Source organism: Megalops cyprinoides, chromosome 8 (genome assembly GCF_013368585.1).
Source record: "Megalops cyprinoides isolate fMegCyp1 chromosome 8, fMegCyp1.pri, whole genome shotgun sequence".
In the NCBI taxonomy this organism is placed as follows: domain Eukaryota; kingdom Metazoa; phylum Chordata; class Actinopteri; order Elopiformes; family Megalopidae; genus Megalops; species Megalops cyprinoides.
In genome coordinates, this window is record NC_050590.1 from 5,133,232 (window position 1) to 5,159,513 (window position 26,282).

A 26,282-nucleotide genomic window follows, 5' to 3' on the forward strand; every position below is an offset into this window, starting at 1 on the left:
TAACAATGTATTTCCTTTTTCACCCTTTCAGGAATTAACGAGTCATATCAGATGGGTCTTTTCCAAATTCTCGCCGCCATTCTTCATCTGGGCAACGTGGAAGTGAAAGACCGGGACTCCGACAGCAGCAGCATCCCGGTAAAAAACAAAAAACAAAAAACACTCTATCCTAGTTTAGCACTTAATTCAGTATCTTGCTGACCCTTGTAATACTTCACGATAACTACTCTTAGCATAGGTATGCACTTATTTGGAAGTCGCTCTGGGTAAGAGCGTTTGCTAAATGACGTAATGTAATGTAAGTTCAGGCCTGGGTGTGTACCAAATGAGGATGCCGGCCACAGAACGGGCCATCCCGCAGACTGCACTTTGACATTTTTACACACACCTATTTTAACACCCCTATTTATATCACAAAGCATACCCAGACATGGGAGGTGTTAATTGGGAATGGACTTCAGTGGACTGCAGTTAATATGTAGATGAGTGATGGTAGAGGAAGTGGTTGGATGACCTCCTACCCTGAGTCAAAGGAGGAAGTTGTTCGTAGACATGAGGAGAAAGCTGTTGACCCCACACCCTAAAAAGACATCATAGAACAGGAAAAAGCGGATGAGTGACAGAGAGATGGAGAGAGTTGAGGAGGAATGCTGGAATGCGGAAGGACAGGTAGGTGGGGTTTTCATGCTTGCTGAAGAACAATTGTCTGGGCATTATCTGAATCTGAACTCCCTTTGATTCCAGCCCAACAACAGCCACCTGACGACCTTCTGTGACCTCATGGGGGTGACATATCAGGACATGTCCCACTGGCTGTGCCACAAGAAGATCAAGACTGCCTCAGAGACCTACATCAAGCCCATCCCCAAATTCCAGGCCATCAATGCCCGGGACGCCCTGGCCAAACACATCTACGCCAAACTCTTCAACTGGATCGTGGACAACGTCAACAAGGCCTTGCATTCCAGCATCAAGCAGCACTCATTCATCGGAGTCCTCGACATTTACGGGTGTGTCCCTGAGTGAGGAATGCCAGGCCTACCGAGAATAAGTACAAACTTGGCCAAACGTCCCAAGTGAAATCCTTCAGGATGTAGCATTTGGTCACATGAAGATTTAGCATTTTCATGAAGCTGTCCAGTGGGGGGGCGCTACACTTTGGTCTGGGTTGCTGCAGAGTTGCATGCGTGTTGCTCTTTATGTTAACGGTTCAGTAGATTTTTGTGTTGAAAGGAAGTGGTTTCACAGCGGAGGAATCTCCATTTCCTTCCACATTTTTTTTTCCCCATTGTGATGTCAGCACAAGACATGCCCCCTCTCTAACGGATTGACAATAAATACCGTGTCAGTTTCTAATTCTCTGCAAAGAGGAATTTCCTGTGTCCACGTCACATCACATCATGAGCAGGTCACTGTCCTGTACCAATAAAGCCATTTATGTTGCATTGAAGCTTTGATATTTCTCAAAAACTTTTTAGTTGAAATTAAGGATAGTGCATTGCCTGTGTGAATTAATTTTCTGCTTATGAGACACAAGCCAGCTTAGAGTAGAAAGAACAGACAAAATGATAGCTCAGTCAAGTCTGTGGATACTGTATTTAGCCATTTAAGTGATCAAGAAGAGTATTTAAAGAATGAGTAACGACAATTTGACTAATATCTTCTGCAAACTGAAGATGGAGAGGTGGAGCAGTGCATTCTGGGCTTTATGTGTAAATGAAGTGGGGTTTAAAATAACAAAGATTTCAAATTAGTTTGTATCCCTATTCTTGTAGTTAGAAAAATGAAGATTATGAGAAGAAGATGATATGTATGTTTTACTGTGAAGTTGGTTATTAAAGCTCTAAATCCACAAGGCACATTGATAGACATGCTAACAGTTGATGCTGATGGCAGGACATGCTAGCGTCCCCTCTTCATTCATCACCAGACTACAGTGTTGCATTTCACATGCAAATGTTGATTGTTTTTTTTCCCCCGCCAGGTTTGAAACATTTGAAATCAACAGCTTTGAACAGTTTTGTATTAACTACGCCAATGAGAAGCTGCAACAGCAGTTTAATATGGTGAGAGTTTTATACAACCTTTTTGAAGTGAGTTTTTCCAGTCTCTGCCTGCTGTTAAAAGAAATGGTTGATATGCTGAGTAGTCATGTGTCACCACCAGGATGGCAGTCTTTAGCCTCTGCCTTTAAGCATTTGCTGCAGTTCAGTAACTCTGCATGCTTTGAAAATGTTGTCAGGCAGGTTGCAGCACACAAGCATCACCAGTGCAGAAATAATTTGATAACAACAGGTTTACATGTGTCTGGAAATTCTGATTGTATTCAGCAGTTTGTGTCACAGTGGAGTTTAGAAACATGTTGCTATTAGAAATGGGGCATTTTCCATTTCCTTGAGCTTAGCCTATGAGTTGTGTACTGTAAGTTTAATATTACACAGTGTGGGACACTGTCTGTAATAAACAGCAAAGGGCAATAATGGATAGTTGTCCTGTGTGCATGCAAATGAAATGGAGGAATGCAAAGGAATATTAATTCTGTATCCACTCTTGAGCAAAGCGTTCCAGCAAAGGACCAGCAGCGTCATTGTTATGTTAAATATTGGACCTTGAGTGACAGGCAACCCTGAGGCTTCACTTGTTTGGGGTCTTGAGCTTGTGCGGACATGGCTATCACCTGGGGAGGTTGTGGTCCATGACCTTATTCCCTGATCTTTCAGCACGTCTTCAAGCTGGAGCAGGAGGAGTATATGAAGGAACAGATTCCATGGACCTTGATTGATTTCTATGACAATCAGCCCTGTATCAACCTGATAGAGGCCAAAATGGGGGTACTGGACCTTCTGGATGAAGAGTGCAGGGTATGGTTCCAAACACACACACACACACACACAGAGTTGACCATTTATCTGGGTATGATATATCTTATGTCGATGGTAGTTTCTGTTGCCTTTTAGTCGGTATTGGCAGGTTGTGTATTATTGATACTGTATCTCAGTTTCTCTGCCTGTGACCTCTCCTGCCCTCTCCAGATGCCCAAGGGATCAGATGACAGCTGGGCACAGAAGCTGTACAACACCCACCTGAAAACCTGCCCACTCTTCGAGAAACCCCGCATGTCCAACAAGGCCTTTATCATCCAGCACTTCGCAGACAAGGTTGGTGTGGCTGCATATTTTCCAGTTTGCGGACATTTCTCAGGTGTATTCAACCGTGTCATTTTTCCATTCTTCAGCAGGGCTGATTATGGAGGCCTCTGTGCATCACGAGTTTAGAGGAGACGAGTGTGTCCTTCCTTTTTCACCATTTTTATGCTCTCTGAAGTACAGAGGATTCCAGGTCACATTGCTGCTGTAGTCTCTGTTTTGGGAGTACTGTTCATTGGTCTTTAGATCAATGGTAAAGCCTGTTTGGCTGTGACAGTGCTGAGCATCACTCACACTTTCTGGAAGAGTCAGGCCCCCAGACCCAGAGCGGGTCTCATCATCAACGCTCTTCATCTCTCTCTCACTCTCCATGTGGGCTATGAATCTGGGTCACCTGATTTGCAAAATGATTTTTTTTTTTCTTTTTTTTTCCCTCTTTGCTTTCTCATCAGGTGGAATATCAGTGTGAAGGATTCCTGGAGAAAAATAAAGACACTGTTAATGAGGAGCAGATCACTGTATTGAAAGCAAGCAAGGTTTGTATTGTCTGCAATCACACTGTCCTCTGTGGCTTTTGTGGAATCAGTGCTTGTCTACAAATCTGAACTGGTATGAATGAGAGACAATGTCCTGATTGGTTCTCAGTAGGAAAGTTGTATTTCAGACTTTTAATTTATTAATCTTTACATATTAGGATTCATAGCAGTGTTATTTTGACAGGAAGCATCCCTTTAGTACCGGAGCGTTGAAATGTGTATTAGTGTGAATCCTGCCTGATTCAGATGCATGACCTCAAAAGCGGCTGCCGCACTATAAAGGTCAAGGGAAACAGCACCATCTGCTGTTCATTCTTAATTGTTGTTGCAGTAGGAAGTTGCTTTTACTTTACCTCAGTATGAACAAGGCAGCATGCAGAAACTTTCTCTTCTGAAGAATTCACAAACTTAGGCATTCACCCTTTTTGTGAGCTGAGACTTTCATAAGACCTTGACATCAAAGGTATGTGTGTGAAGTTATGAATTGTGCCTAAAGAAAGGTATTCAGTGTATGGTATGTAATGCATTTCTGAAATGCATTGTATAACAAAGGTGCTGATACTGAATCCATGGTTTAGGAATTAAACTTTACAAATTAAGGGGTGAATTAAACTAAGCTAGCTAAGAACTCAGTAAGATGTTAGGTAAGGTAATTGTCTGGCTAAAACTAGACTTCTCTTCACACTAACTTGAATAAGACATAGTCATACATCTTGTTAGCTTGCTTGCAGAGCACATTACCAACTGTTCAAGTGTACAATAATGCCTTCACTCCCCCTGCTAGGAAACAATTCACTGAAAACCCATTCAATCATTATTGAACGCACCTCCCACCAAGAGACCGCTCTGACTTGGCATGTCAATTCTTTACTTAAATAAGGTTTTTGATTGTTGAAAGAAGCCAATTAGATTGATTAATTAATTCTGAGGACCTGCACCAGTTAACAGTGTTTGTGTGTGTTTAGGCAAGACTTTCAATTCAACTGACCACAGTCCCAGCAAGAGCCACCAACTGGATGAATATAGGCTAACATTGGCTAACCGAAAAACATGTAGCTGTCAGCTTTTAGCTGTCAGATCTACATAAAAATGATGAACACGTTGTTAGAAAAAAAATGAGGGACCAGAAACATAAGCTGAGAGAGTTCTCTCAGAGGGAGAAACAGGAGTTCCAGCCATCAGTATTGTGTAACGTATTCTCTGATCGCTTTATTCAAGGTGCAGACGTAGCCATGCACAGTTAGGATATAGTTAGATGATGAAAGTGTTGGTCTCTAGCTAATGTTAGCTGTGCTACCGTAGAGTCGTAGATGGCTGACTAGCCTCCCAGTAATTCAGTTCAGTTGATAGTGTTTTGGAGTTTGGCAAGATAGTATTATAACTGGCAGTCTCCGTCCTTAGCCAGCTGCAATGCGAGGTGAAATGGAAACAAGTTATTTCTCCTCCTCTTTACTTCAGGCAGACTGACCTTCCTTGACGAGCGTGATAAGCAACTCTCAGACCGGGCCTCCTCTCTTAAATTGAGAGGCAACGGCACTCCCTGTAATCCCGACAGCAAGCTTGTCATGCCAGCGCAGTTACAAGATATCAGTGAGCGAAAGAAAGGTCTACTGCAAGGCAGCACGAGTGAAGTGCAGCTAAAGGTCAGCTTTCTTCTGCACTGATTGGTTGTGTCCTGCAAACGGGTGATCAGCAGCCAGTCATCAGTGAGGCAGAGGAGGGTGAGGAAGAGGCAGGTGCTGCGTGTCACCCAGAGACTTATAAAAACAGGAAACATCAGGATCTCGAAGAACAGGGCAAGTGCTCCGAAATATCAATGATGAGTGGATAACTGGATAACTTGGATGGATACACTTCTGTCAACCACAACACCTTATTTACTACACAGTAAACTACAACGTGGTTAACTACTACACAGTTAACTCCTTACGGTGGCTGTTGAATAGGAGGCCACTCCATTTTCTCCCTCTCTCTCTCTCTCTCTCTCTCTCTCCTCTCTCTGTCTGTCTCTCTCTCTCCTCTCTCCTTTCTCTGTCTCTCTCTCTCCCCCCTCTCTCTCCTCTCTCTCTGTCTGTCTCTCTCTCCTCTCTCTGTCTGTCTCTCTCTCTCCTCTCTCTGTCTCTCCCTCTCTCTCTCTCTCTCCTCTCTCTGTCTCTCTCTCTCTCTCTCCTTTCTCTGTCTCTCTCTCTTTTCTGCTCCTTCTGCTCCCTCTTGTGGTGAAGCTGCTCCTTGTGTCAAAGCTCCCACTCTGTGAAATGAGAGTCATGATTGTGTTTAAAATTTATCAGAGGAGTGTTTTCTTATTGCTTGTGGGGGGTGTGTCAAGTTTTCCTCCAGGCTGCCATTGCAGTTTGTAATCTAGAAGCTGAATGTTTAAGGGTGTCTGTTCATCAGAGTGTCCAAGTCCTTGTGTTGTTCATTACTGAATATTCATGGTAAACAAAACCTCTTCCTAGCCCATCCGCTCTGTGTGACATTCTTTTATAGAGAACAGCTTTGTAAATGGGTCTGGCAGAAACATTGTGCGGTAAGGGTTTGAACAGTGTTTAGCTAACCCATAACATATGTAAGCTTTCTGCCTTCACTTCACTGATTGAGTCTGATAGTTAGTGCTTTTTTTTAGAATTGTTAACCTGGATTAGAATAATTCACCATTAATACCAAATATTAACGTGAAGAAACAAGGCCATTATACACCCAGCCATGGTTATTTTTTTTTCATTTTCCATGCCATTGTATACAGTAGTACATGCCTAGTTGCTACTGTGCGTTTTCCTCAGTTTAGACCCTGTGACCTAGCTACCTCGGACCAGCGCATTTTGGTTATGGTTTAACCTGAGGCAATCAAGATGTGGAAAGGGTGGATTTGTTTCTGGAATTTGATTCTTTTTATTGGGAAGATGGCCAAACTGTTAGAACGACCATCTAAAGCGTCCTTAAATTCTTTCAGTATTGACTCTAGGACTTCAGATATATCAAAGCTCAAAAGCTTTATGCTGTCTGCATGCACCTGAGCCTTGTCTCTTTTTCATTGAGGGTGTGCTGATGATATTTGGTAGCTAGGTTGTTTACTTTTTTTCCTTGTTTGTTTGTGTGAAAGTTAAGGGTGTTGTATGCATTATATAAAGTCAAGTATATCTTTATATAATTTGCACTTTGCATTTTTAATTTTATTCTTCTTTTTTGTTCATTCCTCCACTCCTTGGTGTTTGTTGTCTCCCCCTCCTTGACAACCCTTGTTCTGCAGAAGGTAAAGCGGTGCTTTCACGTAGTGCGGCCATGTTGGTTCACCTGCTCTCTCTCTCTCTCCCTCTCTCTCTCTCTCTCTCTCTATCTCTAACCCACTCACCGGGCATGTGCCCCACCCTCCATGAGTATCTGCATCGCCATGGTTACTGAGCTGTTTGGAGGCACAGGTGGTGTTCATTTGGATGGAGCCAGCAGGTGCAGCCGGTGCAGATTCAATGATCCTTACTGTGTCGGGGTTAGGCTTGTATTAAGAAAGGCCTTCACATGTATTTTGTTTGGGTTTGGACCCTAAAGTCTGAATTTTCCAAACCACTGTAATGTTACAATGTGGGTCATACAATGCCTGATACATCATCTGTGTGTGGAAGCAAGTAAAAGGAGCCACTGTGGAAAAGTTACTTTGGTAGTTCATTAATACTTATGGAAATTTCATATTTTTGCACCATGATGGGAAGTCCCCATTTATGTGTTTGTGACAGTGGACACAGATGGTTAAATCCATGTACCCATACAGCATACAGGATTTGTGTGGCATCTGCTTTAAATCCTTTTCCCCTAATGAAAGAAACTGCGGAGAATTAAGGACTGGTTAGAACTAGAACACAGAACACGGAACTTTTCTGATGAAACTCTCAAAATTCCGCATTCCCACTTGCATCATGCTACGGTTACATGTTTACGTGTGCCACATAATTAGGAGGCGGGCAAGTCATCAGAGTTCTGTTCAGATTCTGCATCCTTATTTGAACACACCCTCATTCTCTCAGCCCTCTCTCAGCCCCTCCAGGTAGGGCATTGAGTACATCTGAATCTGCTCAGTTGCTGTGCGGGGCGGATCCCTGTGAACACAACCACGTTGTGAGGGTGCATGCCGGCTAACGCGATACCTGGGTTTGGGTGGGCGGGGTGGGTGGGGGTGCTGGGGTCGGGGTGGTAGAGGGCTGCCAGCCTGTCCCTCAGCATGTCGTGGCTGTCCTGCTTTACGCTGCTGAGAGGATAAAAAGCATGTTGCTGAAGCAGTACAGTACAAAACAAAAGTAGTGTTGGGTCCTCTCCGATCATCTATGTGTGGTTATGCTGTTGTCTCTTGTAGGTATAATGAGCTCCTGAAGGTTTCTCCGTGTTTTCTATCTAACAACTTAATGATACTCTTCCACTGTCTCTAACACTTAACACGACAAACTGGTTTGAGACAGTGCCTACCGTCTTTTCTCCTGTTTATGATGACAGTATTGTATATTGTGGAAGAAAACCTGTATCTCCCACGTAGCGGGGGCCGGGGGAGGGTGGGTTGGGTTGTACAGACATGCATAAAATGACTAACTTAAAAAATATCAATGACTCGTTAACAAAATGAGATTGGAAGTTACAAAGTATAGACAGTCATTTGTAGGATAGCGTAATAGCATAGAATAGTTGATAGACTAGCTGGTGATTGGTGGTCTGACCCATACATCATTCCTGCTTGCTGGAGCAGTTTGACCTGCTGGTGGAGCTGTTCCAGGATGAGGACAAGGCCACAAGCCCGACAGGTGCGCCCCCTGGTGGCCGCACCAGACTCAGCGTCAAACCGGACAAGACCCGCCCTGGCCAGTCCAGCAAGGAGCACAAGAAGACAGTGGGACTGCAGGTGAGGAGCATTTCCTGACTATCAGTGATAACTCAGTCTGTAGGCTGGAGAAGTTCAGCTGGGTGAGGGGACGCTGTGGACTGTGCTGTGCGGTGATTGGTTAAAGTGCACGCTCCTCTCTTCTGTTGCAGTTCCGGAACTCCCTGCACCTGCTGATGGAAACGCTGAATGCCACCACTCCCCACTACGTGCGCTGTATCAAGCCGAACGACCTGAAGTTCCCTTTCACGTGAGCGGGCCTTCAGTTTCCTCTTTTTCCTCTGCTCTGGTCCACCAGGCGTGCTGAGGTCAGCCAGTCAGGGCCAGCCATGGGGGGGGGGGTTGGTGTGGCAAGTGAGGAGGAGTGCTCGGTGTCTCTTTTCAATGCAGAAATACCTCTGTACCACACAGCGCAACCTGGGCAATATCTCTCTTTACAAATGCTGCAGAAGGATATGACCTAAGATTATTTTCCAGGATATTTGTACTGGTTGAAATGATGTTCCCAGAGGTCTAAGGCAGATGGGGTGTGATTCTCCCCACAGGTTTGACCCCAAGAGGGCAGTCCAGCAGCTCAGAGCCTGTGGTGTCCTGGAGACCATCCGGATCTCAGCGGCTGGCTTCCCATCCAGGTACAACTTCACCTAGCCACACCCACTTCCATTCACCCTTATCACACTACCCATCCAGATCCATATCATCCTAGCTGCTCCATACCCTCCCACCCTTGGATCTGCTCACGCTTATAGGCCACAGCAGATGATGAGTCTGCTCCAGTGTGTTTTAATGCTCCACTGTCACCCTGGCAACAGGTGGACCTATCAGGAGTTCTTCAGTCGTTACCGGGTTCTGATGAAGCAGAAGGACGTGCTGTCAGACAAGAAGCTCACCTGCAAAAACGTTCTGGAAAAGCTGGTCCAGGTAGGAGGGGAAACGGGCTTCAAGCAGTGCCCGGCAAACCAGAAACCCACAGGGTGAATTCAGACCTTTGATCGATAAGTTAATTAACTGTTGCATAGTGATTTTAATGAGCCAGGATCTGCGAAAATCCATCCTGTGGATGCGTGCACATTCTCACCTTCCTCTGAACACTGTGTTAGCTCTAAGTGCCTCACTGAAAGCATGAGGCTTTTTATGGCAAGTACCGTGTATTTGGCAGATCCATTCGAGTGCTCTCAGATCTGCTTGGCTCACCCACTATCTGTACACTCAATCATAGCAGATGGCATCAAAAGCTTTGTGACAACACAGGGAGCTCTTTAAAACCTGTGAATCTCTCTCAACTGCCGATTTTCAGAGGTTTGGATATGCAGGTTTGGTAGCTGAGATGGAACGGAGACCACTCAGCAACACAGCCAGTGGGGTCTCTCGGATACGAGAGTTTCAGAGGCCGTACTGAGATTTAATTAACTCATGCCTATATGATCAGGCTGGTGCAAAAAATGCAAATAACCTTGTTGCATTGCTAATACGATGCTCAACCCTTGCAATCCCGCTGTCTGCAGGACCAGGACAAGTACCAGTTTGGCAAGACCAAGATCTTCTTCCGCGCGGGCCAGGTGGCCTACCTGGAGAAGCTGCGAGCAGACAAGCTGCGGGCGGCCTGCATCCGCATCCAGAAGACCATCCGCTGCTGGCTGGTCCGCAAGAAGTACCTGCGCATGAAGAGCGCCGCCATCACCATCCAGAGATACGTGCGGGGATACCAGGCCCGATGGTGAGGGGAAGGGCCTTCCCGTCCCGCCCTCTTCAATCAGGAACCAATCACGACTGCTTATGCTTTACTCAGAGTCCTATCACAGCTGTTCTTCAGCTTCAGTCGTCCAGTAGCAACTTTGTCAGCTGCAGTCACGGCTGTCCATGCCAATCACTAGTAGATGATCAAATACGTAAACAATTAAGAGAGAAAACTCTGTCTTGTATCGTGTACACTGGTGGGAAAATTCTGTAACTACATCATTTTTGTCCGCTCTAAAACTGTTATTTTGGGGCAGCTCTCTCCAGAGTTTTGCTCTGGTGAACAGATTGACCAGCCTGTTGCAGGTAGAGCTCACTGGTGTTTGCTGTTTCAGAAAATGAGGTGTGAAAAACAAGTGCTTGTTCTTTGACCTCTCTCTCTCCCTCTCTCTACTCTCCCTCCTCTCCCTCCTCATCCTCTCCCTACTCTCCCTCCTCTCCCTCCTCATCCTCTTCCTCCTCTCTGTCCTCTCTCTCCTTCCTCATCCTTTCCCTCCTCTCCCTCCTCTCTCTCCATCTTCCTTCTCCTCTCCATCTTTCCCACCCTCTCTCTCCTTCCCATCCTCTCTGTCGTTCCTCTCCCTCCTCTCCCTCCTCTTCCTCCTCTCTGTCCTCTCTCTCCCTCCTCATCCTATTCTTCCTCATCCTCTTCCTCCTCTCTGTCCTCTCTTTCCATCTTCCTTCTCCTCTCCATCTTCCCCACCCTCTCTCTCCTTCCCACCCCCTCTCGCTCCTCTCCCTCTCCTTCGTTCTCCCCTCCCGCCTCTCAGCCTCGCCATGTTTCTGCGTCGCACCAGAGCCGCCATCATCATACAGAAGTTCCAGCGCATGTACGTGGAGAGGAAGCGGTACCGCCGCCAGAAGGCCGCCGCCCTCATCATTCAGTGCATCCTGCGGGCCTACATGGCCAGGCAGCACTACCAGGCGGTAAGGCACGCGAACGGCGTCACACGGCAGCTTACCCATCATGCACCTCTACACAGCTGAGTGCTTACTGGGTCAGCTGTGTGGGTTGAGTACCTTGCTCAAGACACCAGGAACCAACAGCAGACAGGTCTGGACCTAGCAACACTCCCAGGAAAGGGTTATAAGCCCTGCTGCTCACCTCGGCACCACACTGTTGCCATTACCGTGTCTGATGTGGCTTCTTCTGCTAATGGTGATGGCGATAATGGACTCAATTTATGTAGCGCCTTTTTCGGATCTTAAAGTCCTGAAAGAGTTAGGGGTCCTTAATTTTGGTGATTGTAATGACCTGAGAGGTGCCTGTTACATGCTTTCTTGATTAGTCCCTTTAGGTCAGACCGTCCCACATGCTCTGTTCTCAAAGAGGAGTGGAAAGACAGCACATTATCTGAAAGCCCACCTCAAGGTTTAAATTGCCTAAGCGGCCCCAGCAGACTATAACTCCTGACGTCATAACAGTGTGCATCGGCCATTAAAACTAAGGGTTGAACTGATTGTCAGAGAGAACCAGGTTGTAATTTTGTTCAGGGGGTTTGGGAACCCAGCTTCTTGTTTCCACACTATAAGTGTCATTGTGATTAAGGCACCTCCTAAATCAGTGTCCTCACTGCGCAAGAGCATGGGCCTGACACGTGCTTTCAGAGAACAGATGGATGGCTAGCCATTAGCTTTACACTGACTTGAAGTGTTAATGACAGTGTGCTAATTGTCATTGCGAATTTGTCATTCCAAAAGGGTAGATGCATTGTTCCCATTGACTGTTGTGTAACCTCATTTTACAGGACAAGAAAGCTGTCAAACATAAAATTTAGCAACTATATTGGCATCTGTACCTCAGTTTAAAATTAACACACCCTGTCCCTCCATGAATCACTGGAGGCATGAGACATGTCGATCTCATATCACTTTCAGTCCTGTGAACCCAGTGTGGAAGTACAGGCTGCCTGGATGCCAGGGGAAGGGTCTGACTTTAGGCTGAAATCTTAACACAATGAGTGCCTCAACTCTGTGGTGGCAAACTAGCCATCTTGCATTTTAATGCATGCACCATTGTGAGGCATAGAGGAGTGTTAACGTGACTTTGAGCCAGCAGCCTGTGAATTCAGGGACTGCCCCGCTGACAGACAGTGGCAGCTGTCTCTGGTCGCGGCTCTCTCTCCCTCTATCTCTCTCTCTCTCTCTCTCTCTCTCTCTCTCTCTCTCTCTCTGTCCTGGTCTGTTGTGTGGCTGTGGGTGGGTCACTCACCATGGCTTGGGTGTCAGTAGGGAGAGAGCCAGTGTGTTTTATGAAAGGCCGAATCGCGAGATGACCCGGAGAAGAAAGGTCTGGAGAAACCCACGCTTCGCACCTTTCACAGTTGGCGACTGATAGGGAGTTCGTTTTTTTTCTCTAACCCCACTCCCTCCCCCCCCCCAATCTCTCTCCTCAGCTCTTGCGCGAGCACAAGGTGGTCATCCTTCAGAAGAACGTGAGGGGCTGGCTGGCCCGCTGCTGGTACAAGAGGACCCTGTCCGCCATCATCCACCTGCAGTGCTGCGTGCGGCGCATGCGGGCCAAGCGCGAGCTGAAGAAGCTGAAGATCGAGGCGCGCTCCGTCGAGCACTTCAAGAAGCTCAACATCGGCATGGAGAACAAGATCATGCAACTGCAGCGCAAGATCGACGAGCAGGTGCGGCTCCCGCGGCGACCCGGAGCACGGAGGGGGGGGCATCCGTACCCCACGCCTGCCTTTCCTTACTTTTGGGTTCATCCCTAATGCCGATACTGTTAGAAAGTAGATGTGTGTTTGCTTAAACTAGAAAAAAAGGCAGTTCATGAGTAATATTATTTTGCGCTATAGACTATGCTTTGTTGGTTAGAATTAGTTACAGTTACCTTTATTACGATTTGTCTTTTGGCAGACTTATTGCTATAGTCACACCATACAGTTACACTTATAATTTGACCTTTGACAAAGCTGTAAATAATTAACTTTAATAAATGGTCAGGGAGTGACCCTGCTGTTCTTTGAGTATTTTTAGTTTCATTCAGCTTTTCCGGCTTCCATTTTGCTCTTCTCTATCAAAATGTTTCGCTGCGTATCAGATTGTGAAAGTGCAGTTTTTGTGTGTTGTGCTTAGCTGATGTTTCGTTAGCCAGTAGCTTCACAGAGTCCAGGCAGTTTATAGACACTGTCACCCGTACCCTCTGGTGGATTTCCCCCTCTCTCTCTGCCTGTTGGCATGTGTGGTGTAAATCTTTACCAGGCCCGCGTTCTGCCAGTACAAACACAGACAGGGCCATGGTATGTTGGAAGAGCCCCCCGAGGCATTGCTCAGAGTAACAGCCATTATCGGGGGGGTGGTGGTGTGTCTCTGCAGAACAAAGAGAACAAGGCCATGAGCGAGCGTCTGAGCGGGCTGGAGATCTCGTACTCGGCGGAGAGCGAGAGGCTGCGCAGCGAGGTGGTGCGGCTGCGGAGCTCGGAGGAGGAGGGCCGCAACAACGCCAACCGCGTCACCTCCCTGCTGGAGGAGCTGGCGCAGCTCCGCAAGGAGCTGGAGGCCACCCGCAACGAGAAGAGCGTGATCGAGGAGTGGGCCGAGACCTACCGCGACGAGATGGAGCAGGTGGGCGGGGGGGGGGGTTCCAGGGTGTTCGTGGTGTCGCCCCTTACCTGCGAACACCCGTTAAAGCAGGGTTGTTGTCTGTTGTGCACCTTATGACCAGATATTCCCCCCATACTTGTATTCCTCTTATATGCTGAAGAGTTGCAGCTCACCATCAGTTGTAGAGTTGATATACGATGCTCCGAGCGCTGTACTCCAATGCCCGTGGTATGTGCGTGTCACGATTTAGGAGCCAGGGGACACCAGTGGAAGCTTGATACAAGGTTGGCAGAGAGACAGGTGTCGGCCAGCAGGTGAGAGCTGCACCTGTAGTGGTGATAGACATAGGCCCCTGTGTAGATTGGGGAATAGAGTGGTGAACTCTGGGGAAACACCCTGACTAGTCATTCCAGTGCTTTTGGTAGCAGAGTGTTGGTTGCCTGTGTCGGGCTGTGGTCTCCCTCAATCTAGCACAGTTTCTTCTGATGTTCACAGCTATGAGTCTATAGTAACCCCGCAGGAGAGATGCTTGTGTTGAAATGTTGACTCCCCGGGTGTTGTGGACGGGACAGATGGATGGTGCAGGGTTGGAACCGCGGCTTAGGCTGGAATGTAACTCTGTGCTGTCTGCTTCTCGCAGATGGTGACAGAGCTGAAGGATCAAAACAACCTACTGAAGAGCGAGAAGGACGATCTGAACAGACTGATCCAGGAACAGAGCCAGCAGATGACGGGTACATGTTCCCCCTCGGACTCCCCCAAACATAATTCAACACGTAACTCACCTGATAAATGTCTTTCCCCCAACTTGGTTGGAGTGTCATAGTATTGTTTTAGCTCTGAACAGCCTGCGAAAATGGTTTAAGTAGGTTCTTAGCAATACTCAGCACCAGTACACAGCACAGTATCTACCAAAGTCCACTGAAAAGGGGATTATAGTTGTCCAGCATGTCCAAACCATTTCTGTCAGATATCCATCGCGGTAGAAATTTCCGCTTTGTGGGTGCTTTACCCCTGCCCCAACCTTCTAACAGAGAAAATGGCCAAGGCTCTGCAGGAGGAGACCAAACAGCTGGAGAACGACCTGAACGAGGAGCGCTCACGCTACCAGAACCTTCTGACCGAGCACCTGCGTCTGGAGGAGCGCTACGACGACCTGAAGGAGGAGATCACCCTGACTGTGGTGAGAGGCCTGGTCTCAGTCCCCTAAACCTCTGCATTCTTTCGTATATGTCACATAAGTGCATGTTTGCTGATGATTATTATTATTATTATTTTCAGAGGCTGGCAGACCCCTTGGTCCGTTTTAGCTGCTAAAGAGTTGTCGTGGCTCTGTTTTGTCTTCTTTTCAGCATGTCCCAAAGCCAGGCCACAGGAGAACAGACTCCACCCACAGCAGCAACGAATCAGAATGCACCTACAACTCGGAGTTCGCCGAGTCAGAGGAAAGCTCACGTGGAGGAGAGGTGAGGGGCATGACAAAGGGATTGACAACCTACCTTTCCCCTTCTGAACGCAGAGTTCTTCTTCTCATGGCCGTCCCCCTCGAACAGAGCCCTTCCAACCAGGCTGTTTTTAGACACATAAGTTTAAAATTACTGAGAGGCTCTGGTCCATCTCCTTTGATACCCTTCGTCTTCCTCTTCCCCTCCTCATCGTCTGCCACGTCCTGATTCCTGTGGCGGTGTGTTGCCCTCCCCTCAGGACGTGACCAAGGCGGCACTGGACATGTCCCTGTTCCTCAAGCTCCAGAAGAGGGTGACCGAGCTAGAGCAAGAGAAGCAAGCACTGCAGAAGGAGCTTGACACCAGAGAGGAACAGTTCCAACGAGCCAGAGCCAGGGTACAGGAGAAACACTCTCTGTCTCTGTCTCTGTCTCTCTTGTTCTGTCTCTATGTCCTTCTTTTTTCTCTTTTTCTCTGGCTCTGTTTCCCTCTCACTCCTTCTCTGTCCTTCCCCCTGTTTCTCTCTGCCTCTCTCTGTCTCTTTTCATATTTATCACTTTCTCTTTCTCTGTCTGTCTCTCTCTCTCTCTGTTGTTTACCTGCCATTTGCAAAGAAGAGTCAGCATGAAGTTCCACTTGTAAAAGTAACATTGACCGCAGCAAACAGGAAAGGTTTGCGCTGTTGCACGTGGTTCGTGTGTGGTTGTGTTTTGCTAATGAAGTCTTATGTGAATGGCTTAGCTTGCCTAGGCTGCAGCAGCCAGCCGAAAGCTGTGTCTTATATTGTATATATATTGTATGTTTCCCTCTCATGTTCTCATCTTCTCTCCATCACTAGGATGATGAGGAACACAAGAAGGCCAGAGGGGCAGAGCTGGAGTACGAGTCGCTCAAGGTAAACTGGAAACAGAAGGTGGCCTCTGTTACGAGGACCACAGAAGGGTCCTCTCAGACCAAGGTGTCCCTGCGGTCAGCTTTAGTTCATTAGAGGGGAGCTCCCCAAATGCTCACAGCTTAATCCTTTCCTATTTCGCCCCTAAGTTGATCTGGCAAATTAAGTGGGCTCTTGCCTGTCAGTTGTGGTTACTGGTGTACTTTCACTGCAGTTCCCCAAGCCTTCAGTTCATTTAATGGAAAACTTTGCCTTGCACAGCACATTGATGTTCTTACAGAGTTGTTGGACATGACGGTGAGCCGAAAGTGAGGATCTAGAGCCTAGATTCTAGAATCTAGAACCTAGATGAGTGCAGAATAGTTTATAACAAGGCAGGAGCATACGGCACTGTGATTGGATAGCAGAAATCAGACATGATTACGTGGCAGGACTGTGGGTGAGTGATGTCATTTGACCCCACCCCTTTAGCGCCAGGAGTTGGAGTCCGAGAACAAGAAGCTGAAGCACGACCTAAACGAGATGAGGCAGTCCCTGGCAGAGAACGCCGGCGCCGACAAGGCCACACCGGGCTCTCCCGCTTACAAGGTGCTCCTGGACCAGCTCAACGCCTCCACTGAGGAGCTGGAGGTGCGCAAGGAGGAGGTGCTGATCCTGCGCTCTCAGCTGGTTAGCCAGAAGGAGGCCATGCAGCATAAGGTAAGCATCTGATTGGTCAGAACTTCAGCATGAGCCATAGTGATGTAAATGATTCTTTTCTGTTGTGGTGTTGAGTATGTAGGCGCCTCCCGTCTGACAGTACTTTTAATGCCTCTGTTTTTTTCCTGCTTTTCTCTCCCATAATGCTTTGCTTCCAGGATGAGAAGGTACTTGTAATTCTTTCATCGCCTGGGTTAAGGGGTTTAGTGTTATCTCGGATTACATGAAATTATCCCCACTTTTTAATGGGGGTGAATCAAGGGATGTGATCTTGTTTTGATAATGGGATTTGTGGGGGTTAAATAGGGCTGAACGCTGATGCAGCTCTTAAAAGACATCATTACATGAGAAATAAGACTAACACTACAGGCTGATTTCATTAATCCATCCTAGTCTCTTGTTAAATCTCCCTTTTTGCAGTGACCTCTGTTCAGTCTTCCTGCAATGTGCTCTGCATTGCCTTGTGAAATTAAGTGGTCCATTCTTCAGTGCTTACTAACAACAAGTTCATTAAATGTTGTGTAAGAAATGAAAAAAACAGAACACAAATTTGAATTTGTTACTCAGAAATGAGGACGAAGCTCATTGGTGCTAGTTTGAATCGAGCCTCTGCTTTGAGCAGTTCATGTTCTAATTCGATGTATCATTGCCACCTGCTGGCAAATATCATAAATCAATAGTGCGCAAGCCAATATCTCAGTTAGAAGAGTAAAGTTCTTGTTGTGAGGGAACATTGCTTAATGTATCAATAAGTCTTTTCCACAGTATATTCAAAATGATACAGATCCAAAATTCATGTGTTATAATAAATTGCTATAACAATTTGTGGCCACTGCCATGACAGTTTTGACCTAATTACCTAAGTCAAAAATTAAAATATGATATATTTTCTGATATATCTTAAGTCTTATAAGCTTAGAAGCCAGTTTGAACCCTCAAGACAGTCACATAAGCCTATGTACCACCAAAAGACTTTTATTAGAATAAACAGTAGAGTAAAACAAATTACTGGTCAAAAATCTTGTTTTGTGAGTATTTCTCATGGATATTTAACACTTGTCAGTTCATCAGTGTGAGGTTTGTGTATGGTGACTGTTTCAACTTTTAGAACAGAAATGAAACTTAAATGAAGCTAGAACTGGAGCTCAATGATCCTTTCAATGCAGGATGTCTTCTGAAGGTATTACTTTTCTCTCAGATTTAAACAGTGAACCATTAGAGCTACCCTGGAAGATCAGAGTAGTGGAGCAAACTGTCTCAGTCAGAAACCTGCTAGTTGGCCAGCATCAAGGGATTGTGCCTATTATGTGTTTGGTTATTGGCTCCTGGTGCACCATGGGAGATGTAGTGTGAAAAGTGATCACATTGGCTTGTGTGCATCAGAGAGTAGTATGCGACTTGCCCTGCTCTGCCCTGCTGGGGTGCAGAGGTCGTTGAAGTGGGAAGAGATTAATGTTCACTTGGCATCCATGAATATTTGGGTAATAATGGGGGAAACATTTCAAATAAATAAATGCATAACATAGTGGTAGGACCAATAAAAGTGTCTGTCAGACGACAATAATGCAATGTTTTAATTTTGATCAGAGTTCTCCTTTTACAAGCTCACAAAATTTGCCTGTGGGATGGAAAGTGAATGCGTAATTGCTATAAAAAACAGGGCCAACATCAAAGAGTTGTTTCACCGAGGTTGTCCGCTTCGTGTCAGCCGTGATGTGGAGGCCTCATGTCATTGGCTGGGCTGCTTCATGCGTTTTGTTGGCCCTGCTTTTCCTGCAGGAGACGATGACGGACGCTATAATGTACACAGAGGATGTGAAGAAGATGAAGGACACCGGGGAGATCACCCAGGCCTACATGGGGCTCAAAGAGACAAACAGGTACGCAGACCTCCAACAGATGCTCACCTCACACCTGCAGCCGCGATGGGGGACCCTGCTGGGGGGCTAATTAAGGGCCCTCCCACCTGGCACAACAGCTAGGCTGTCCCCTGGGTTCTATGCATCAGTCTCCGTGGCAACCCCAGGCCAGGTTCCATGTGTTACAGTTTGAGTGCAGTGGTACGTAATGCACGGCAGACTGCAGACTCCTCCTTGTGTGCCGTGTCCTGCACCAGGGAGCGGTCTATGAGCAGGACTACAGGGCGCTTCAGGACACTGTCACTGCTGACAGTCTGAGCCGTGAAGGCAGTGGTTCAGGCCTAAACATGCCTAGAGTCTGAGATCCCCTAAGGATTGCCTGTCCCCTTCCAGAGGCTCTCATCAGGAGTGTCGTATGCAAGAAGAATACATCTTATTGTGTTCATACATAGTTGTGTGCAGTTCTTACCAAGGACAACTGGGTTACGCCGCCTTTCGATTCAGCCGGTTTTAACTAATGTGTGACAGAGTCAGTGAACAGGGACTTGTCTAAAAAAGAGACCATGGTCCTGTTATGTTATGCTGAGTTACAGTCAGCCTCAGAGGGATGACTTTGGTAAGCCCCTTTTTCTATCTGTCTACTTCTATGTATGCATGTAGTGCGGAAGACTAGCATGTGGTGACTTACAGTACCAACAGATACCCAGCTAGCTGGAAAAAATGGTCCAACTCGATATATTGTAATGTCATCTTGTATCAATTGTTGCATAGTGTTAAGTAATTGGAAGTTAGTTATTTTTCCTTTGTGCCATTATCATTCTGTTGTAGCTACCTAGCTCAGATACCAGGGGGAAAAAAAAGAAAAAAAGACATGGTCATGTTTAGATTTAACTCTTTTACTTTTAACATAATTTACACTTGCAGGAAATCGCACTGTTAACGTGGATGTTGTCAGCTACTTCCTTTTTGATTACATGGCATTGTTGCATAAACACGCCCACTTCTGCTGTCCATAGTGTAGCCACGCCCTGGCTGCCTTGATTTCTCGGTAGCCAGCTGTACCTAGAGAGACCCACGTTCATCCCCACCTCACCTACACACATTCACATGCACCTGGACACAGGATTGGAAGCAAACATTTGTATGCATATCGCATGCATATTCCAAAGCCCCAAAACCAGACATGTAATGTGGGTGTGAGTTTTTGGATGTCTCTGCCTCCCAGAGTTTCTCAGGACACGCACGCAAACGCCTGAGGTCTGGAAAGCCAAACCTCACGGCCGACTTGTGACGCACGACGAAGAGCCGTGTGACTCATCCCCGTCTGCCCAGGCCGAAGCCTTGTGCTCCACATGATTACCTCACCACCCTCCCCACCCCCCACCCCCCCCCCACCCCCCTTATTTCCTGGCCTGCCTGTCCAGGCTGTGCATTCAGTCTGAGATAAGACCGAACGTCATGTCTCTTATCTGTATTCTCTGTTTCGTCCAGGTCCCCCAAGTTTTTGCGTAAGCCCCTCGACGTGAACGAGCTGGTGAATAGGGTCAGGTAACTGAGGACGGGAGGGGGGGGGGGGATGGGGCATCCCCAAACAAGCAGGCATCGTTCTGCACCGTGCATGAACACGCTGTCCGCACGGAGAGCGCAATACCTTAAACCTGCTGGAGAAATGTCCGGTGTGGGAGACTAGCTGAGTCTAGCCGACAGCCGCTAGCGCGCGCATGAGGAATGAGGCATAAAGTTAAGGTGCGCTGCAATATAGAGAATGGCTTTTCTCCGCGTTTCTCACTAACAGTTTTTTCCTAAAACGCACTTTGGTGGCCTGTGGGAAACACATTCAGGCCTTCGTGAGGACTTTTTTCTCACATTTTGGGATGTTTTCAGGGTTTACAGAGATTTAAACATTAACATTCTTGCAGTATAAGTAGTGTGTGGGGATGGGGAGATATGTGCATGCCTTTTAGTGAGACCAGATTTCCGAACAGTCACACATGTCAAAACTTTGAAAATGGGTCGTGCTTTACTGAGACAGGTTGTTAACCCTTTATCTGCCCAATAACCATGTGGTTGAAAAATATATAACGTTTATATAAGCTATATAAAATGCCACGTGGTGGAGTTCAGTGATATTATTATGATGGAAACATTTGTGCCGTTAGCCGGTACTTTGGGACAGTTAAAGGGTTAAAAGTATCTGGCTATAGAGGCTCATCACTAATAGCATGGCAGCATGAGGGTCCTGTGTGCAGAGACTGTAGGTCAGGTCTGCGTGTGGAGCAAATTTAAACTCCCTCAAGCAAAGAGCACTAAAGGAATGTGCATGAGTAATCTTAGTAGTCAAAACCCCTGTGTGTGTGTGTCCGTGTGTGTGTGCGTGTGTGCACATGTTTGAAAGTGATGATTCATGTATATTTTCATTATTTTTCCATTAATTATTGTTTTTCTTAATTATCACATTAACTGTATGTTTTCAGTGTTTTGTTCTGTTATTCAGCATTGAACTTCATTGATGCAGTTGAATCTGCTGAACTGAATAAGTACTTCTAAGCTGTAAGGAGGAGGACTAGCTCCTCTCTGTGCTTTAGTATATAGCATCTAGAGAAGGGCTAGACTGGGGCTTTTTTGGTCCTGTTACTCAGATGGCAACGCCCCACTCATAGTGTTCTCACGACACTCATCCACTTTGTTCCCTCACCTCTCTTTATTTTGCCTTCTTTTTTCTTTCGTTTTCCTTTGTTTTTTTTTTTTGTTTCTTGTTTTCTTTTTGTTTGTCAGATCCCCCACTCCAAACTACCATGAGCTGAATGAGGATGGAGAACTATACCTGGTTTATGAAGGGTTAAAGGAGACTAACAGGTTAACTGCGCTTTCCCAGAAATCTGTGCAAGGGGGCAAGGCAGGAGCAGGGCGGGGCTGTGCTCTCTCTCGCTCACCCGCTCACTCTCGCACTCAGGCACTCACATACTCACTGATTCATTCACTCTTGCACTCAGGCACTCACTCTCGCACTCAGGCACTCACATACTCACTGATTCATTCACTCTTGCACTCAGGCACTCACTCTCGCACTCAGGCACTCACATACTCACTGATTCATTCACTCTTGCACTCAGGCACTCACTCTCGCACTCAGGCACTCACATACTCACTGATTCATTCATTCATGCACTCACACACTCACTCTCGCACTCCTGCACTCCTGCACTCCTGCACACACTTACACACTCCTGCACTCCCGCACACACTCCTGCAATCGTGTACACCTGCACACACTCCCGCACTTGTGCACTCCTGCACACTCACACACACTCGTGCACATTCCCGCACACACTCCCACACTCGTGCACACACTCCCACACTTGTGCACACTCCCGCACACTCACACACACTCGTGCACACTCCTGCACACACTCCCGCACTTGTGCACACTCCTGCACTCCTGCACACTCCCGCACTCAAGCACACTCCTGCACTCGTGCACACTCCTGTACTCGTGCACACTCCCGCTCTCGTGCACTCTGCCGCACATGCACAGTGCTTACAGTGCCGGAAACTCGCAAGAGACGCAGTTGCTTAATCTCTGCAGTTTCAACTTCCAGGGCAGCAGTGAGGTCACCTGGAGGACCTGAACATTATTCCTCATCACATGGTCACATGACATCACACACACACACACACACACACACACACACACACACACACACACACACACACACACACACACACAAACACACATATACACACACAGCCAGGATTTGAACCTGTCACCATCCCACTGTCTGTTCCCCCAAGGTCACCTCTTCACTGTCTGTGTGTCCAACAATTAGTGAGGAGCAGTGTACTCTACAATGCAGTCTTGCTGTCAATTGCGGTGGGTTCGAGAAAATGCTACCATTTGGAAAGCTTTAATTCAAGGCGGTGATGTATCACCAGCATGGTGTCTGGGCTCCTTCAAACCCTGCACTGCGTATTAGTTTGTCCCCACCCATTTAAGGGATCTTGTCATTAGTAGCCCTCCCAATTTTAAATATAAGCTATCTTTCTGATATTATTTTTGCTGGAAAATGTTTCTGCTGTTAATGTCCTGTGTAGTGAAGATAAAAGCTAAATGCAATGGCCGTGAGTTTGGATGGCGTCTTTCGTGCTGGCGATGATAAGCTGCAAAAGCACAGAGGCGGGGCTGAAAGAGCGCTCCGAGGGGGGTCTCTGTCTGGGACCAGACGGGCAGCAGCTTTGCTACTTGCATTTGTGGTGCCTTGCTGAATGGCCGAAGCTGCTGCTTGCACTGCCTTGGCCTTGGCTTTGTTGTTGAACGCTGTCTCTCTTTCCTGGGATCCCTACACCCCTCCACTGCCCCCCCCCCTCCCCACCCCAATCTCTGTCCCCTCTCCTCTCCCCCCCATCTCTGTCCCCTCTCCCCTCCGTTGCCCAGGCTGTTGGAGTCGCAGCTGCAGACACAGAGGAAGACCCATGAGAATGAGGTGGAGGTCCTGCGCGGGGAGCTGCAGAGCGTGAAGGAGGAGAATAACCGTCAGCAGCAGCTCCTGGCCCAGAACCTGCAGCTGCCACCCGAGGCTCGCATCGAGGCCAGCCTGCAGCACGAGATCACCCGGCTCACCAACGAGAACCTGGTGGGTCCGCTGGCAGGCTGTCACTCTCTGAGACGCCTGCCCTTTCAGCTCATCTCACCACCTGCTCCCAGTACCCTCACCCTCAGCCTCTGCCTCATGCTTCCATTACCCTCACCCTCTCATCCTCTTTCACCTGCTTCCATTACCCTCACCCTCTCACCCTCTTTCACCTGCTTCCATTACCCTCACCCTCTCACCCTCTTTCGCCTGCTTCCATTACCCTCACCCTCTCACCCTCTTTCACCTGCTTCCCTTACCCTCACCCTCTCATCCTCTTTCACCTGCTTCCATTACCCTCACCCTCTCATCCTCTTTCGCCTGCTTCCCTTACCCTCACCCTCTCACCCTCTTTCACCTGCTTCCATTACATTACCCTCTCACCCTCTGCCTCATGCTTCCATTACCCTCACCCTCTCATCCTCTTTCACCTGCTTCCATTACCCTCACCATCTCACCTTCTGCTCATGCAAACATTCTATCTCATTGTCCCTCACCCAGTCACCCTCTGACCCTCTCGCCCTCTCCTCTTTGCCCACTGTCAGTTCCTCTTTGCCCCCTCCATGTTTTATATTCACTGTTCACAGCTCCCTTGATCCTCTGTCAGTGACAGAGTGACAGTGAAGAAATTGAAAAGGGTATCTGCTATTCCTGTCTCAACACAGTATTCTTTTAACATGTAGTCTGTCCTTTGTTGTTTCAGTTGCGATTTATTCACTCCCATCCTGTTTTGTTACCAGTCATATTGATGTTTAGAGATTCCAGCCAGACAGATGCACTTTTCACCTTGATGTACTGTACCATATTACTGTATTTCACTGTAGCCATTCACGCTGACAGTAGACATCCCCAAGGCCTGACATGCGTACTGTAAAGAGCAAAAAGACACGCTTAAAATTTTTTGGATCATTCCAGGGAGCACATCAGAACATATTCACATCCAGCTGAACGTGAACAAAAATGTGAAAAAAAAACAATGCTGTGGACAGTGTCTCTTGTCCTTGGAGTGTGTGCATTTTGTAATGCAAGTGCTCTGTGTAAAGTGTGAGGGGGAGTGGGCGCTCATGAGTCTGGATTCTGCCTCACAGGACATGCTCAACGAAGACCCCATCAAATACCAAGAGTATCGGCTGTTGGTTTTGCGACGGATGGTTGTATGTAGTGTTGTCGGAGGGCAGTGTGTGTGCACACTAACAGCACCCTGTTCCACGTGCATGCTTCAGGGAGCCGTGTCGAACCCGAGTCCAGCTCTCAGTATTTCTGCAGCAGTGTCCTGTCTGTCTCTTAACCCACGGTGGTCCGATCAGCCTCCACTCTGGCTCTTAATACATGTTTACAGGGTGATGGAAGTACAGCTTTCTTCAGTAGACCCTGACAATAATCTTTATTTGATTGTTATACACGCTCCATTTTTTTTATATGAAGAAAGTCTTTGCTTCCATCATTCATTCTTAGGAGAGACCAACAGATTGCTGAATCCAAATAACATTCAATCAGAAAGTATTGACTTGCTTTACTGTCTCTGTGAAATAATTCAGTGTGCTAAAAACTTAGAGGCTTTTGTTTCGATCTCAAATTTTACCTGTGCAAAGAACTGTGACTACTCCCAATAGGATGCCGAATAACCCCTCTACCCCCTCCCCCCTCCATCTTTCAGGACCTCATGGAACAGCTGGAGAAACAGGACAAGACAGTCCGTAAACTTAAGAAGCAGCTCAAAGTGTTTGCAAAGAAGATCGGAGAACTGGAAGGTGAGATTGAATGCCAGTCGGTGATGTCTGTCAGCTTTGGAGTTTAAAGTGAGAGACTGTTGCATTTAACCGTGAGCTTCTCTGGGTCTCCTTTTCCCACAATGTCTCAGTTGGAGGTCAGGTCGAGAACGTGTCTCCAGGACAGACTGTCGACGAGCCCATCCGGCCGGTCAACATCCCCCGCAAGGAGAAGGACTTCCAGGGAATGCTGGAGTACAAGAAGGAGGATGAGCTGAAGCTGGTGAAGAACCTCATCCTAGGTGTGTGAATCTCACTGCGGCGTTCTCATCAGCATAGGGTTGCTCTCTGATGGCTTTGCAATCTGATCGCTTCGATCAGACCTACAGATTATTCGCATCTCAGATCTATGAGGGGGGGAAAAACTGAATTTCAGCAATTAAAATTAAGGGTTACGGCATTTGGAAAAAACGGCTAGCTTCCTTGTCTTATGTCAGTATAACTAAATAGAAGTTGAAGTGAAATTTCACACACACATTCACACACCTGGCAGAAATGTAATAAAAATGTGGATACCTAAGTGTGTCCACATTATTTATCAGGAGTTTATCTCTTTTAAATTTTTCTTTTAAATTATCTCTTGTTGATTTTCTAAGTCATTTGTTATGTAACTAGTGAGGACTTTGATGGCATGGTCACCCCGCCCCGTGTTGTTCTGTGGTCTTGCAGAGCTGAAACCGCGGGGTGTGGCCGTGAACTTCATCCCAGGCCTGCCAGCCTACATCCTCTTCATGTGCCTCCGACATGCTGACTACATCAACGACGACCAGAAGGTCCGCACGCTGCTCACCTCCACCATCAACAGCATCAAGAAGATCCTGAAGGTACAAGCCACGTGTGTATGTGTGTGTGTGTGTGCGTGAGTGTGTGAGGGGGTGTGGGTGCATGAGTGTAGATGGGTGTGAGTGGGTGTGTGGGCAATGTCTGTGTGTGGGTGTGTGTAAGGACGGGGGTGGTGTTTGTGTCTGTGTGTGTTTAATTTTTGATTTTTGTTTTGGAGCAAATCAGTTCAGGGTATTAAAGGTCTGGTAATTATATGGAAATCACTGTCTGTGTCGTTATATTTATTTCTAAAATATGGAAAAGTATTAAGTGTAAGGAAACAGGAAAGAGGGTTTGTGGGATTTTAAGGCAGAGGTTTCATGACTGCAAGCACTA

The 26,282-nt window shown here is 47.0% G+C and overlaps 1 protein-coding gene across 10 annotated transcripts in view; it reads left to right on the forward strand.

Moving 5' to 3' along the window:
• myo5aa (myosin VAa) overlaps positions 1–26,282 on the forward strand; it is a 62,203-nt gene that overhangs the window by 31,783 nt on the left and 4,138 nt on the right. The window contains exons 9-36 of one of the 10 annotated variants that reach the window (XM_036534519.1): positions 32–138; positions 745–1,010; positions 1,985–2,066; positions 2,721–2,861; positions 3,033–3,158; positions 3,599–3,682; positions 8,409–8,561; positions 8,693–8,790; positions 9,086–9,172; positions 9,353–9,461; positions 10,046–10,257; positions 11,048–11,204; positions 12,674–12,913; positions 13,605–13,853; positions 14,473–14,566; positions 14,867–15,015; positions 15,185–15,298; positions 15,537–15,674; positions 16,116–16,172; positions 16,641–16,868; positions 17,027–17,035; positions 18,648–18,748; positions 20,219–20,275; positions 21,503–21,583; positions 23,160–23,358; positions 25,013–25,106; positions 25,217–25,366; positions 25,794–25,948. In XM_036534519.1, coding sequence (XP_036390412.1) covers positions 32–138; positions 745–1,010; positions 1,985–2,066; positions 2,721–2,861; positions 3,033–3,158; positions 3,599–3,682; positions 8,409–8,561; positions 8,693–8,790; positions 9,086–9,172; positions 9,353–9,461; positions 10,046–10,257; positions 11,048–11,204; positions 12,674–12,913; positions 13,605–13,853; positions 14,473–14,566; positions 14,867–15,015; positions 15,185–15,298; positions 15,537–15,674; positions 16,116–16,172; positions 16,641–16,868; positions 17,027–17,035; positions 18,648–18,748; positions 20,219–20,275; positions 21,503–21,583; positions 23,160–23,358; positions 25,013–25,106; positions 25,217–25,366; positions 25,794–25,948 — 3,737 coding nt within the window. The other 9 variants (XM_036534520.1, XM_036534527.1, XM_036534522.1 and 6 more) reach the window with 9 other exon arrangements.